Below are 16,658 nucleotides of genomic sequence, written 5' to 3'. Positions count from 1 at the left end.
TCAATTCTGAGGAAAAAAATTATGGAATCACCCTGTAAATTTTCATCCCCAAAACTAACACCTGCATCATATCAGATTTGCTCGTTAGTCTGCATCTAAAAAGGAGTGAACACACCTTGGAGAGCTGTTGCACCAAGTGGACTGACATGAATCATGGCTCCAACACAAGAGATGTCAATTGAAACAAAGGAGAGGATTATCAAACTCTTAAAAGAGAGTGAATCATCACGCAGTGTTGCAAAAGATGTTGGTTGTTCACAGTCAGCTGTGTCTAAACTCTGGACCAAATACAAACAACATGGGAAGGTTGTTAAAGGCAAACATACTGGTAGACCAAGGAAGACATCAAAGCGTCAAGACAGAAAACTACAGAGAACATGTAAATTTCCACAGTCATTGATGATATGGGGCTGCATGTCAGGTAAAGGCACTGGGGAGATGGCTGTCATTACATCATCAATAAATGCACAAGTTTATGTTGATATTTTGGACAATTGAAAGGATGTTTGGGGATGATGAAATCATTTTTCAGGATGATAATGCATCTTGCCATAGAGCAAAAACTGTGAAAACATTCCTTGCAAAAAGACACATAGGGTCAATGTCATGGCCTGCAAATAGTCCGGATCTTAATCCAATTGAAAATCTTTGGTGGAAGTTGAAGAAAATGGTCCATGACAAGGCTCCAACCTGCAAAGCTGATCTGGCAACAGCAATCAGAGAAAGTTGGAGACAGATTGATGAAGAGTACTGTTTGTCACTCATTAAGTCCATGCCTCAGAGACTGCAAGCTGTTATAAAAGCCAGAGGTGGTGCAACAAAATACTAGTGATGTGTTGGAGCGTTCTTTTGTTTTTCATGATTCCATAATTTTTTTCCTCAGAATTGAGTGATTCCATATTTTTTTCCTCTGCTTGGTCTAAAAAAGTAACTGTTACTGACTGCCACAATCTTTTTTTCCTGATTATAGTGTTTCTTAAAGCCAGAAAGTTGCCATTTGAAATGACTTTAGTTTTGTGTCATGTCTGTGATCTGCTTTTTTTCTACAAAATTAAACAACAGAATGAACATCCTCTGAGGCTGGTGATTCCATAATTTTTACCAGGGGTTGTAGAAGTGAAACATTTTCATGCAGGTGGTGTTGGGGGGTAATTTTGGGTTTCAGCTTTTTTGTTTTTCACCACTTTCACCCTGAATATGAGTTGTGATTCACTTTTGTGCGGATTAATCAATCAATCAATTTTTTTATATAGCGCCAAATCACAACAAACAGTTGCCCCAAGGCGCTTTATATTGTAAGGCAAGGCCATACAATAATTATGTAAAACCCCAACGGTCAAAACGACCCCCTGTGAGCAAGCACTTGGCTACAGTGGGAAGGAAAAACTCCCTTTTAACAGGAAGAAACCTCCAGCAGAACCAGGCTCAGGGAGGGGCAGTCTTCTGCTGGGACTGGTTGGGGCTGAGGGAGAGAACCAGGAAAAAGACATGCTGTGGAGGGGAGCAGAGATCGATCACTAATGATTAAATGCAGAGTGGTGCATACAGAGCAAAAAGAGAAAGAAACAGTGCATCATGGGAACCCCCCAGCAGTCTACGTCTATAGCAGCATAACTAAGGGATGGTTCAGGGTCACCTGATCCAGCCCTAACTATAAGCTTTAGCAAAAAGGAAAGTTTTAAGCCTAATCTTAAAAGTAGAGAGGGTGTCTGTCTCCCTGATCTGAATTGGGAGCTGGTTCCACAGGAGAGGAGCCTGAAAGCTGAAGGCTCTGCCTCCCATTCTACTCTTACAAACCCTAGGAACTACAAGTAAGCCTGCAGTCTGAGAGCGAAGCGCTCTATTGGGGTGATATGGTACTACGAGGTCCCTAAGATAAGATGGGACCTGATTATTCAAAACCTTATAAGTAAGAAGAAGAATTTTAAATTCTATTCTAGAATTAACAGGAAGCCAATGAAGAGAGGCCAATATGGGTGAGATATGCTCTCTCCTTCTAGTCCCCGTCAGTACTCTAGCTGCAGCATTTTGAATTAACTGAAGGCTTTTTAGGGAACTTTTAGGACAACCTGATAATAATGAATTACAATAGTCCAGCCTAGAGGAAATAAATGCATGAATTAGTTTTTCAGCATCACTCTGAGACAAGACCTTTCTGATTTTAGAGATATTGCGTAAATGCAAAAAAGCAGTCCTACATATTTGTTTAATATGCGCTTTGAATGACATATCCTGATCAAAAATGACTCCAAGATTTCTCACAGTATTACTAGAGGTCAGGGTAATGCCATCCAGAGTAAGGATCTGGTTAGACACCATGTTTCTAAGATTTGTGGGGCCAAGTACAATAACTTCAGTTTTATCTGAGTTTAAAAGCAGGAAATTAGAGGTCATCCATGTCTTTATGTCTGTAAGACAATCCTGCAGTTTAGCTAATTGGTGTGTGTCCTCTGGCTTCATGGATAGATAAAGCTGGGTATCATCTGCGTAACAATGAAAATTTAAGCAATACCGTCTAATAATACTGCCTAAGGGAAGCATGTATAAAGTGAATAAAATTGGTCCTAGCACAGAACCTTGTGGAACTCCATAATTAACTTTAGTCTGTGAAGAAGATTCCCCATTTACATGAACAAATTGTAATCTATTAGACAAATATGATTCAAACCACCGCAGCGCAGTGCCTTTAATACCTATGGCATGCTCTAATCTCTGTAATAAAATTTTATGGTCAACAGTATCAAAAGCAGCACTGAGGTCTAACAGAACAAGCACAGAGATGAGTCCACTGTCCGAGGCCATAAGAAGATCATTTGTAACCTTCAGTAATGCTGTTTCTGTACTATGATGAATTCTAAAACCTAACTGAAACTCTTCAAATAGACCATTCCTCTGCAGATGATCAGTTAGCTGTTTTACAACTACCCTTTCAAGAATTTTTGAGAGAAAAGGAAGGTTGGAGATTGGCCTATAATTAGCTAAGATAGCTGGGTCAAGTGATGGCTTTTTAAGTAATGGTTTAATTACTGCCACCTTAAAAGCCTGTGGTACATAGCCAACTAACAAAGATAGATTGATCATATTTAAGATCAAAGCATTAAATAATGGTAGGGCTTCCTTGAGCAGCCTGGTAGGAATGGGGTCTAATAAACATGTTGATGGTTTGGATGAAGTAACTAATGAAAATAACTCAGACAGAACAATCGGAGAGAAAGAGTCTAACCAAATACCGGCATCACTGAAAGCAGCCAAAGATAACGATACGTCTTTGGGATGGTTATGAGTAATTTTTTCTCTAATAGTTAAAATTTTGTTAGCAAAGAAAGTCATGAAGTCATTACTAGTTAAAGTTAATGGAATACTCAGCTCAATAGAGCTCTGACTCTTTGTCAGCCTGGCTACAGTGCTGAAAAGAAACCTGGGGTTGTTCTTATTTTCTTCAATTAGTGATGAGTAGAAAGATGTCCTAGCTTTATGGAGGGCTTTTTTATAGAGCAACAGACTCTTTTTCCAGGCTAAGTGAAGATCTTCTAAATTAGTGAGACGCCATTTCCTCTCCAACTTACGGGTTATCTGCTTTAAGCTACGAGTTTGTGAGTTATACCACAGAGTCAGACACTTCTGATTTAAAGCTCTCTTTTTCAGAGGAGCTACAGCATCCAAAGTTGTCTTCAATGAGGATGTAAAACTATTGACGAGATACTCTATCTCCCTTACAGAGTTTAGGTAGCTACTCTGCACTGTGTTGGTATATGGCATTAGAGAACATAAAGAAGGAATCATATCCTTAAACCTAGTTACAGCGCTTTCTGAAAGACTTCTAGTGTAATGAAACTTATTCCCCACTGCTGGGTAGTCCATCAGAGTAAATGTTATTAAAAAATGATCAGACAGAAGGGAGTTTTCAGGGAACACTGTTAAGTCTTCTACTTCCATACCATAAGTCAGAACAAGATCTAAGATATGATTAAAGTGGTGGGTGGACTCATTTACTTTTTGAGCAAAGCCAATAGAGTCTAATAATAGATTAAATGCAGTGTTGAGGCTGTCATTCTCAGCATCTGTGTGGATGTTAAAATCGCCCACTATAATTATCTTATCTGAGCTAAGCACTAAGTCAGACAAAAGGTCTGAAAATTCACAGAGAAACTCACAGTAACGACCAGGTGGACGATAGATAATAACAAATAAAACTGGTTTTTGGGACTTCCAATTTGGATGGACAAGACTAAGAGACAAGCTTTCAAATGAATTAAAGCTCTGTCTGGGTTTTTGATTAATTAATAAGCTGGGATGGAAGATTGCTGCTAATCCTCCGCCCCGGCCCGTGCTACGAGCATTCTGACAGTTAGTGTGACTCGGGGGTGTTGACTCATTTAAACTAACATATTCATCCTGCTGTAACCAGGTTTCTGTTAGGCAGAATAAATCAATATGTTGATCAATTATTATATCATTTACCAACAGGGACTTAGAAGAGAGAGACCTAATGTTTAATAGACCACATTTAACTGTTTTAGTCTGTGGTGCAGTTGAAGGTGCTGAGAAGCTGCAGAGAGGTGTGTAAGACTACAACTCTGCTTCCTGGTCCCAACCCTGGATAGTCACGGTTTGGAGGATTTAAGAAAATTGGCCAGATTTCTAGAAATGAGAGCTGCTCCATCCAAAGTGGGATGGATGCCGTCTCTCCTAACAAGACCAGGTTTTCCCCAGAAGCTTTGCCAATTATCTATGAAGCCCACCTCATTTTTTGGACACCACTCAGACAGCCAGCAATTCAAGGAGAACATGCGGCTAAACATGTCACTCCCGGTCCGATTGGGGAGGGGCCCAGAGAAAACTACAGAGTCCGACATTGTTTTTGCAAAGTTACGCACCGATTTAATGTTAATTTTAGTGACCTCCGATTGGCGTAACCGGGTGTCATTACTGCCGACGTGAATTACAATCTTACCAAATCTACGCTTAGCCTTAGCCAGCAGTTTCAAATTTCCTTCAATGTCGCCTGCTCTGGCCCCCGGAAGACAATTGACTATGGTTGCTGGTGTCGCTAACTTCACATTTCTCAAAACAGAGTCGCCAATAACCAGAGTTTGATCCTCGGCGGGTGTGTCGTCGAGTGGGGAAAAACGGTTAGAGATGTGAACGGGTTGGCGGTGTACACAGGGCTTCTGTTTAGGGCTACGCTTCCTCCTCACAGTCACCCAGTCGGCCTGCTTTCCCGGCTGCTCGGGATCTGCCAGGGGGTAACTAACGGCGGCTAAGCTACCTTGGTCCGCACCGACTACAGGGGCCTGGCTAGCTGTAGAATTTTCCACGGTGCGGAGCCGAGTCTCCAATTCGCCCAGCCTGGCCTCCAAAGCTACGAATAAGCTACACTTATTACAAGTACCATTACTGCTAAAGGAGGCCGAGGAATAACTAAACATTTCACACCCAGAGCAGAAAAGTGCGGGAGAGACAGGAGAAGCCGCCATGCTAAATCGGCTAAGAGCTAGTAGCTACGCTAAGCTAGCGGATTCCTAAAAACACGCAAAGTGAATAATGTGTAAATAATTTAGAGGTGATTCAGCAGAAGGAGTGCTTTAGTTAAGGCACGTAAAGATTACACTGGGAAACAAATCGTAATCTAGATAACTAGATCAATCTAACTGCGCAGATTAAACAGCTAACAGATACAGAAAAACACCGCTGTGCTCCGGAACAGGAAGTGATACAATACCGCAGTGAGAGCCAACCACCAGTAGAGGCAAGCAAGAGTTTAAGAGCAAGGATTAAAGTTACTAACTGGGACTCCTGTCTCGTTGCGAGAAAGAAACTAGAATCATCCTCCGTTCTGTTCACACAGCTCCAAACGTTGCGCAGCTCTGACAAGTCAAGATAGAACGATAGAATCCAGTCTGAATTAATAACTTCAAAGCAAAACACTGTTTTGTTTATTTTTATTTATGTCCAGAGATCAAGGATACAGTGACTAATTTCATATTTATTTACTTTAAGACTCAAGGAAATACATAGAAAACCTGTAAAACCTACTTTTAGCACAAAATTCACGAGGTATCGATAAGGGAATCGATGAGCAATCGGATCGATAAGCAGAATCGATAATGGCAGCGATATCGATAAAATCTTATCAATACCCATCCCTAGGTGTGACATATAAAAACAGAGAACCGTGTGATCGCAAATGGCTGCATTCTTTTCTGAACAACATTTCAGTTGCTGAACTATGTATGAAACAGTCCATTTGTGTGTACGTGTGCGTGTGCTACATCAAAAAGCAAACACTGAATGCATTCATCCAGAGTGAATCAGCTGGAGAGAAGGTGAAGTGCGTGCGTGTGTGCGTGTGTGTGTGTGTGTGTGTCTGATCCACGTATACAGCACCTGTGCATGTGTGATCAGAACTGGTAATCGAACCTGTGTGCATGATTGACTGCTTGATTGATACAGCCACAGTCCCCGGTGATCAGAAACGCCAGGGTTTTGAAAAAAAAAAAAGCAGAGAGAGACAGCGTTTATATATATATATAATATATATATATATATATGAGAGAGAGATAGTGAGGAAAATAAGTATTTGAACACCCTGCGGTTTTGCAAGTTCTCCCACTTATGTTACTGCTACAAATAAGTATTTGATCCCCTACCAACCAGCAAGAATTCTGTCTCTCACAGACCTGTTAATTTTTCTTTAAGAAGCCCTCTTATTCTGCACTCTTTACCTGTATTAATTGCACCTGTTTGAACTTGTTACCTGTATGAAAGACACCTGTTCACACACTTAATCAACCACATTCCAACCTATCGACCATAGCCAAGACCAAAGAGCTGTCTAAGGACACCAGGGACAAAACTGTAGACCTGCACAAGGCTGGGATGGACTACAGGACAACAGGCAAGCAGCTTGGTAGGAGACAACAACTGTTATGATTATTTATTATAAAGTGGAAGAAACACAAGATGACTGTCAATCTCCCTCGGTCTGCGATTCCATGCAAGATCTCACTTTGTGGGGTAAGGATGATTCTGAGAAAGCTCAGAACTACACAGGAGGACCTGGTCAATGACCTGAAGAGAGCTGGGACCACAGTCACAAAGATTACATTAGTAACACATGATGCTGTCATGGTTTAAAATCCTGCAGGGCAGCAAGGTCCCCCTGCTCAAGCCAGCACATGTCCAGGCCCGTTTAAAGTTCACCAGTGACCATCTGGATGATCCAGAGGAGGCATGGGAGAAGGTCATGTGGTCAGATGAGACCAAAATAGAGTTTTTTGGAATCAATTCCACTTACCATTTTTAGAGAATGAGAACAATCCCAAGAAAACCATCCCAACCGTGAAGCATAGGGGTGGAAACATCATACTCTGGGGGTGCTCTTCTGCAAAGGGGACAGGACGACTGCACCGTAATGAAGGGAGGATGGATGGGGTCATGTATTGGGAGATTTTGGCAAACAACCTCGTTCCCTCAGTAAGAGCATTGAAGATGGGTCATGGCTGGGTCTTCCAGCATGACAATGACCCCAAACACACTGTAAGAAGCATTTTGAGGTCCTGGAGTGGCCTGGCCAGTCTCCAGACCTGAACTCAATAGAAAATCTTTGGAGGGAGCTGAAACTCCAAACCTGAAAGATCTATAGAAGCTCTGTATGGAGGAGTGGACCAAAATCCCTGCTGCAGTGTTTGAAAACTTGGTCAAGAACTACAGGAAACGTTTGACCTCTAATTGCAAACAAAGGCTACTGTACCAAATATTAACATTGATTTTCACAGGTGTTCAAATACTTATTTGCAGCAGTAACATACAAATAAATTATTTAAAAAAATTATACATTGTGATTTCCGGAATTTTTTTTTTTAGATTACGTCTCTCTCACAGTGGACATGCACCTAAGGTGAAAATTTCAGACCCCTCCATGATTTCTAAGTGGGAGAACTTGCAAAATCGCAGGGTGTTCAAATACTTATTTTCCTCACTGTATATGTGTGTGTGTGTATATATCCCTGTGTCTCGCTCTCAATGCTGAAACAAGAAATGGGATCTTTAAGTTTGCTTGTGGGTTTAAATGGCAATATTTTCTACTTTTTTGGGAGGGATGGGGCACATAAGGACTCTGAACTTTATCTGATGTTCCCAGCTCTGCCAAGGAATCTGTGTATCCCGCTGTACGTCTGGAAACGTGAGTGCCATTTGTTTTACCGTTTTGAGAATGGAGCAGATTTCTACAATGCAACAAAAAATATTTGGCGTGTGTATTATTTTGGTAGAATATTTAGTGTGTGGTTAGTCTGTTGGTGTTTTTTTTTTGGTTTGTTTTTGTAATAATGCGGCGTCTTATGAATGTTGATTTGTGACTTTTTTTTTTTTTTTTTTTTTTATTGGAGCAAGACGGAGCATGTTGTCAGTCTGAACCAGACAGTGAGGATTCTGATGATGGAGATGATCCCATTTCTGTTCGGGACAAACAACCAGAGCAGGTGGATCCACTGATGTGCGCACACAACTCCACAGTGGGTCGGATCTTCCCTTTCCAGCTTCTCCAGGACTCAGGCTCTACAGAGCTCCGTCCCTGCACCGAGTCCTGGAACGCAGAGCAGGATGCAGACACACTCCAGATTTGACTTTGTTTTGTTCCTCTTCTTTCCTTTTGCGCTCTTGGTTCGCAGGCCGAATAGCCTGTGAATCACCGAACGGTGATGGGAAAAGTCAAAAGCTCATTTATCCACCTTTTCTCAACGATTTGTGACTTTTTTTTTTTTTTTACTTTGTTTTTTTCCTTCATTCAGGAATCGTCGTATGCTGTGTGACCGGGCGATTAAATAAGCACCGGACATTATATGCATTAAAAGATAACACTTGGTCGAGTTATTTTTTTCTAAGTCCACTGCAGAGTGGTGCCTTCACATCCTCAAGACTGATTTATGCTTCTACAACTCTGTAACTCCGTGGACATGCAATGACGTCAATGTGCACATGATCCTTTTAAAGTTGTCCGTCTTTATGCAATTCACCGCAGGAACAGCAGCTTTTTCTAGATTAATTTGTCCCTCAACGAGCTCCACTTCTTTATACAACCATCAACCTCCAAACCACTGGTACGGTATGTACAATTTCCCTCCATGAATTGTGGGTCATTTCAGCATCTTTCTCTGACTCCGTGTTGTCAAGTTTGTCATATTTGTGGACTTTTCTACCAAATGTATTTGATCCATGATCGAAATGTAATCAGTGTGTGCACTGAAAAAAATTTAAAAATATGACAGGGAGAGGACGGAGCATTTTGTTAATAATTAATCACCAGGCTTGAATTACGCCCTGTCTCATTAATAAATAAATAAACTTCCAGTTTTTTAATCACGGGCACGTTTTTTAAACACGGTGCCCACTTTCCTCCAATTGCTGAGTGTCAGTGCTGAACTTCATTTCATACCTCTGTTACTGGGCACGTCCAGACTACTCTGTCCGGTACATGTGAGGGGTTTTTAATAGGAATACTTTGCAATGGGGTGAGATGTTTTGTCCCATGTGAGCAACAATCCATTATACAAAATCCAGTATATTAAAGGATTATTAACAGACTGTGAGGTCTGTACAGGGATATCAGACCGAGCAAGTGAGGTTAATAATTTGTTTATTATATCGTTATTCTATATATAAATATGCAAACTTACAGTATCACCCAAATTTGAAAGCTGCTGACGGCTCATAGTCCAAATTGTTCGCTTCACCTCCATGAAGAACTTGCTAACAGATGGTCCGGTTGTTAGCTGGTGAAAAGCTTTCAGTCTGTGTGTTTTCAGATGCTGTTTAGATATTTATGGGATACGTTCATGTCCGACTTGTTTTTTCTAATCACGTTTTTATTTTCTGGTTTGTAAAGAAAATAAGTGTTTTGGACTGATTGTCATGGAAACCGGTCCAACATGGGAAAATATCCAACTGTTAATCAGCCAATCAGAGCATGCGTAGCACTGCAGCCATATAATAAATGGTGTTTATTACATGAAAAACAAATAAAAGTATTGGGACTTTTGCTTTTGTCCGGTGAGTGAGAATATCTGGTTTATACAATAATGGTTTAGGCAAGTTTTACTGTATTAAGTATCTGCAGTACAACAGGCCACATGTGTCTGGACTGTGTCCATCCTAATGCACCTGGTACACACTCAGTGAACATTGATTACACACAGCTCTGTCCGTGTTCACACTTTTAATCGACGAGTAGCCGCTGCAACATCGCTTTCATGTTCCCTCACCGTCGCCTGTCGTCATGATGCAGTTTGACGTGTGATATAAATGTTGGTCTAAGTACAAGGAAGTGAACTCTGCCTTCATTGTTGTTGTCCTCAACAGCTGCATCATGGATAGATATCAAGATGCTGGTGTATATTACTGTTTCCTTACTCCCAGTATGAAAAATGACATTATTCTTTTTGAGATGTGCAGCTCCCCAGAATCACAGTATTTTAATGTGCAATTCTGGTCCTCGCTTACATGTGGCTACTTTAGACGCCTTCCTTTTGACACGCAAGTCAGAAAAGGCACACACAAAGTGTGTGTGTGTGTGTGTGTCATCCTTAACGTGAGTCACATCCTTCCCGATGTGCTGCTGTGAGTCACTCCTTCCTCGGGGAATGCGTCTGGCTCCGCCTCCTTTTCCTCTGGCCATCGTCCCCTCCCCCTGTGCTGGTGCTGGATCGTGTCTGGTGGAGTTCAGGGTGGGGGTGCTGAGACGAGGAGGAGCTTGTTAATTCTGTGTCCATGGCCGGGGTTTGGGGTCCTGGCTGTCATCCTGTAAACTTTGTAAAATCGCTTGTGTTTGTCAGCCTCAGTCCTTCTGCTTTAAGCAGTCTGTTGTGTAGAATTTTTGATTTGTGTGTTATGTCATCTCGCACAGTCGTATTTGTTATTAATTAGAGTGATTGTTGAATAATAATCATACTGTTTAATGTATTCTGATTGTAAAAGTCAACCTGTTTATTTAATGCATTTTTATTATCAGAAAGATTATTTAAAGCTGTAAATATTGACTAGTTTTTAAGCAGGTTTTTTTTTTTTTTGGTGCAGCATTATTTTCTCCGTTTCATTTTACACATGTGTAGAGAACAGAACCTGGACCTTCAGTTACCAGTGTCTTAGAAAAGCTTCTAAAATCACATGCCGGAAGAATTTCCTAAATCAGCTACGTGATGTCTGCCACCAATATCTGTCCGGCAACAACCATAAAAAGTCACCTACTGCAGAATAACAACTTCTGTCAGAAGAATCACTAATGATTTGTAAAATATACAGAGGAACCAAACATCAAGATTCCAATTTATGTTTCAGAATAATTTATTTCTTTAATCAGTCACCACGGATAAATTAGTACATAATTACAGTGATGTAATTATCTAGTGTGTGTGTGTGTGTGTGTGTGTGTGTGTGTGTGTGTTAGTCCCTGACTCAGAGGTGTTGTCAAGTGTGTTTCTCCAGATAGACTTCTGATGGTTGTCCAGGAACCACTGGATCTTAGTCTACATTCAAAAGTATGTCCAAACCTTTGAATGGTAGTGTCGGCTGCTGCTGCTGCTTTTGTTTTTGTTTTTTTTGTTTTTTTACTTTTTTCACTTAAAGCCAAATAAATGTTCCAGTCCCAGTTTTAGGATTCATCTGTTTATTTTAAGACCATATGTACCAGAGGGTTTTCATGTCTCCTTCATATTACTGTCAGCTAATGTTCTTTCTAATCAGCAGAAGATGCCAAAAAACCTCTTCGTTAAAATATTTGCAACTTCAAATTTGATTCAGTAAAGCAGGTTGTAGTACGGTGGCTGTAATAAACACTGTGACGACAAGCAGCCCCCACCTCCCCTACAACACGCTGATCCAGACTCGGTCCTCTTAATTTTCAAACGAAGCACTTCAGTCTAATAACTCTGAACATTCATAAACTGTAAGTTTTGATTAATTTGTCATTAATTTTTAAAGCCACAGTGTGGCTTCACTTTGAATTCTGCTTCTCATATCAAATAGTATCTGAACTCGTTGATGATTCACGCACAGATTTACACTCACTCCCTGGCTGTCGTTATCATCGTCGTGTGTGTGTGTGTGTGTACAGTGCATCCAGAAAGTATTCACGGTGCTTCAGTTTTTCCACATCTTATGTTGCATCCTTATACCAAAATGGAGTAAATTATTTTTTCCCTCACAATTCTAATCACCACACCCCATAATGACAACATGAAAAACCTTTTTCAGATTTTAGCAAACTTATAAAAAAAATAAAATAAATCACATGTTCATAAGAATCCACAGCCTTTGCTATGATGCTCAAAATTGAGCTCAGGCATATCTTGTTTCCACTGATCACCCTTGAAATGCTTCTATAGCTTAATTGGAGTCCACCTGTGGTCAATTCAGTTGATGGACATGTTGGACATGATTTTGAAAGACACACGTGTCTCCATATAAGGTCCCACAGTTGACAGTGCATGTCGGAGCACAAACCAAGCATGAAGTCAAAGGAATTGTCTGTAGACCACTGACACAGGATTGTCTTGAGGCATAAATCGGGGGAGGGGTACATAAACATTTCTGCTGCTTTGAAGGTCCCAGTGAGCACAGTGGCCTCCATCATCTGTAAATGGAAGAAGTTCTGATCCACCAGGACTCTTCCTAGAGTTGGCCACCTGTCTCAATTGAGCGATGAGGGGAGAAGGGCCTTAGTCAGGGAGATGACCAAGGACCCGCTGGTCACTCTGTCAGCGCTCCAGCATTCTTCTGTGGAGAGAGGGGAACCTTCAAAAAGGAATTTCTGCCGCAATCCACCAATCAGGCTTGTATGGTAAAGTGGACAGACTGAAGCCACTCCCTAATAAAAGGCACATGGAAGCCCACCTGGAGTTTGACAAAAGGCCCCTTGAAGGACTCGCAGACCATGAGAAACAAAATACTCTGGTCTGATATGACAGAGATTGAACTCTTTGGGGTGAATGCCAGACGTCATGTTTGGAGGAAACCAGGCCCCATCCCTACAGTGAAGCATGGTGGTGGCAGCATCATGCTGTGGGGATGTTTTTTAGTGACAGGAACAGGGAGACTAGTCAGGATTGAGGATAGATGAATGCAGCAATGTACAGAGACATCCTGAATGAAAACCTGCTCCAGAGCGCTCTTGACCTCAGACTGAGGCGACGGTTCATCTTTTGGCAGGACAATGACCCTCAGCACACAGTCAAGATATCAGAGTGTCTTCAGGACAACTCTGTAAATGTCCTTGTGTGGCCCAACCAGAGCCCAGACCTGAATCTGATTGAACGTCTCTGGAGAGACCTAAAAATAGTTGTGCATCGACGCTCCCCATCCAACCTGATGGAGCTTGAGAGGTGCTGTAAAGAGGAATGGACAAAACCACCCAAAGATAGGTGCACCAAGCTGGTGGCACCATATTCAAGAAGATGCATCAACAAAGGGTGTGAATACTTATGTACCTGTGATTTATTGTTTTTAATACATTTGCAAAACTTAAAAAACAACCTTTTTCATGTTGTCATTATGGGGTGTTGTGAGTAGAAGTTTGAGGTGAAAAATGGATTTCATCCATTTTGGAATAAGGCTTATAGCATAAAATGTGGAAAAAGTGAAGCGCTGTGATTACTTTCCGGATGCACCGTAACTAGGTGTAGATCAGAGTCCCAGAGAGCAGAGCCTGCAGAGTCTGTGTGCATGACAATGAAGTATCTCAGTCATCCAGTTTATATCCCAAAGTCCACTCCACAGTAAACTGGTAACCTATTTGTCCCAAAAAGACATCTGGTGTGACAAAAAGGCACTGTTTTCCTCAGAGATTAAAATAGTTGTAAGTTATTAGGCAGCACGGTGGTGGAAATGGCACAATGTTTCTGTTCAGATTCACACTCATTATTAATGGACTGTTACGTTGTGTGTCCATGTCACTATTGATGAGCAGCTTTTTTCACTCTATTAATTGAAAACATGTCTGCCACCTGCTGGATGGATTACAGAAAGATATGATCAGGTGTAGGTGAGCTGACAGGTTGTTTGACGTTGGCAAACTGAAAACCCTGCTGCAATCCTAAATGGAACATTGTTCAGGTGCTGTGCTAAACGGGGCCTCGTTAGGTCACAAACAGTTTAGAAACAAATGTTTTGCAATGTTTCACTTGATTTACACCGTCCAGTGTTGAAACATCATAAAACACAAGTGCATGAACATCAGTTAAATGGCATTGAAGAAACAAGATCAAAGCTCAGTCAGCAGGGTTAAAGGTCAACGGTCAGGGTAAAGGTCGGTCAACAAGGTTAAAGGTCAACAGTCAGTGTCAAAGGTCAGTATCAAAGCTCAGTCAGCAGGGTTAAAGGTCAACAGTCGAGGTCAAATTCTCCAACCATATACCTGTTTTGGCTCCAAGCAGAGTTAAATAGTTGTGACCTTATATTTGACCTGTGTCTGAAGGAAGCGCACTTTGTTAGTTCCGTCCGTTTACTGCTTCATAAAGATTCCTACTTTGACAAACACAAACCGGAGAATCTGGAATCCAGCAGACTGATGTGTTTCAGGTTCAGGAGTTCAAAGATGAAAGCTGATCAGAGACAGAATCTACTGAGATTTAAGACGGCCTTCTAAACATATGTTCTTCTCATCTCAAGCAGAGATGGGACGAAGTCACTGTCAAGTCATTCTCAAGTCATGAATCAGCAAGTCCCAAGTCAAGTCTCCAGTCAGCTTTCAAACAACTGGTGGTCATTATGACTTAAGACTTGACTTGGGACTTGCTGATTAATGACTTGGGAGTGACTTGATGGTGACTTTGTCCCACCTCTGGTCTCAAGTGTCGAAGACCCTCATACCCTGCTAGTGTTTTTCTAAACACAGGTTTCATCTGACTTGACTCTCCTTCTCTATTTTTATTTATTTATTTTTCATTTCTCCACTTTTTCTTCCTGCACTGCAGATGAAGACGGGCCCCTTTCATGAGCACTCCAACCAGCTGTGGAACATCAGTGACGTTCCATCCTGGTCCAAAGTCAACCAAGGACTCATCAGGATGTATAAGGTCGAGGTAGGCCTCTGTCATCCTCTTGTTCTTGTATTTCTGTCCATTCTTTGTTGTTGAAAATGCCCCACATGTTTTACTTTTACAGTCATTATTTCTAGCAGGAATACCTGTTGGTTAGTGTGCATAGTGCAAAGAATAAATAAATAAAGAAATGCATTGACTGTATTATATTCATCAGAGAACGAGCTGCTGGAAAATGTCTTTTTTTTGTGGGTAAAACAGAAAGAAGTTGAAGAAATGAGAACATCTTACATCAAAACACATTGGATCAAATCCAGCGATATATAAATTATATCGCTGGATATAATTAAGCCTGGTTCTCCTGACACATTAGGGGTGTGGCCACTTTAAATGAATTATGAATTAATTTAAATATCACTGATGTAGAGGCCCGTCTTCTTTCTTTGAACATCTTACTAGAAATATCCGTCATCTATTTGTTTTTGGGGGGGTTTTCCACACATACAGTAGTGTTAAGAATAATAGTAGTGCTATGTGACTAAAAAGATTAATCCAGGTTTTGAGTATATTTCTTATTGTTACATGGGAAACAAGGTACCAGTAGATTCAGTAGATTCTCACAAATCCAACAAGACCAAGCATTCATGATATGCACACTCTTAAGGCTATGAAATTGGCTATTAGTAAAAAAAAAAAAAAAAAAGTAGAAAAGGTAATAGTACAAAAGGTAATAGTACAAACCCTGGCAAAAATTATGGAATCACCGGCCTCGGAGGATGTTCATTCAGTTGTTTAATTTTGTAGAAAATAAGCAGATCACAGACATGAAACAAAACTAAAGTCATTTCAAATGGCAACTTTCTGGCTTTAAGAAACACTATAAGAAATCAGGAAAAAAAAATTGTTGCAGTCAGTAACGGTTACTTTTTTAGACCAAGCGGAGGGGAAAAAAAATATGGAATCACTCAATTCTGAGGAAAAAAATATGGAATCATGAAAAACAAAAGAACGCTCCAACACATCACTAGTATTTTGTTGCACCACCTCTGGCTTTTATAACAGCTTGCAGTCTCTGAGGCATGGAATTAATGAGTGACAAACAGTACTCTTCATCAATCTGGCTCCAACTTTCTCTGATTGCTGTTGCCAGATCAGCTTTGCAGGTTGGAGCCTTGTCATGGACCATTTTCTTCAACTTCCACCAAAGATTTTCAATTGGATTAAGATCCGGACTATTTGCAGGCCATGACATTGACCCTATGTGTCTTTTTGCAAGGAATGTTTTCACAGTTTTTGCTCTATGGCAAGATGCATTATCATCTTGAAAAATGATTTCATCATCACCAAACATCCTTTCAATTGATGGGATAAGAAAAGTGTCCAAAATATCAATGTAAACTTGTGCATTTATTGATGATGCAATGACAGCCATCTCCCCAGTGCCTTTACCTGACATGCAGCCCCATATCATCAATGACTGTGGAAATTTACATGTTCTCTTCAGGCAGTCATCTTTATAAATCTCATTGGAACGGCAACAAACAAAAGTTCCAGCATCATCACCTTGCCCAATGCAGATACGAGATTCATCACTGAATATGAGTTTCATCCCGTCATCCACAGTCC

At 40.9% G+C, this 16,658-nt stretch overlaps 1 protein-coding gene across 2 annotated transcripts in view; it reads left to right on the top strand.

Moving 5' to 3' along the window:
* The window catches only part of ptpa (protein phosphatase 2 phosphatase activator), a 102,129-nt gene that overhangs the window by 55,352 nt on the left and 30,119 nt on the right, over positions 1 to 16,658 (top strand). For both annotated transcript variants that reach the window (XM_034192651.1, XM_034192652.1), the window contains exon 9: positions 14,967 to 15,074. In XM_034192651.1, the coding sequence (XP_034048542.1) occupies positions 14,967 to 15,074 (108 nt within the window). The remainder of the gene's footprint in view (positions 1 to 14,966; positions 15,075 to 16,658) is intronic.

This window comes from Thalassophryne amazonica, chromosome 17, assembly GCF_902500255.1.
Source record: "Thalassophryne amazonica chromosome 17, fThaAma1.1, whole genome shotgun sequence".
NCBI classification, from domain to species: domain Eukaryota; kingdom Metazoa; phylum Chordata; class Actinopteri; order Batrachoidiformes; family Batrachoididae; genus Thalassophryne; species Thalassophryne amazonica.
Note: the sequence above shows the minus strand (reverse complement) of the source record. Positions and strands in the feature narration are given on the sequence as shown.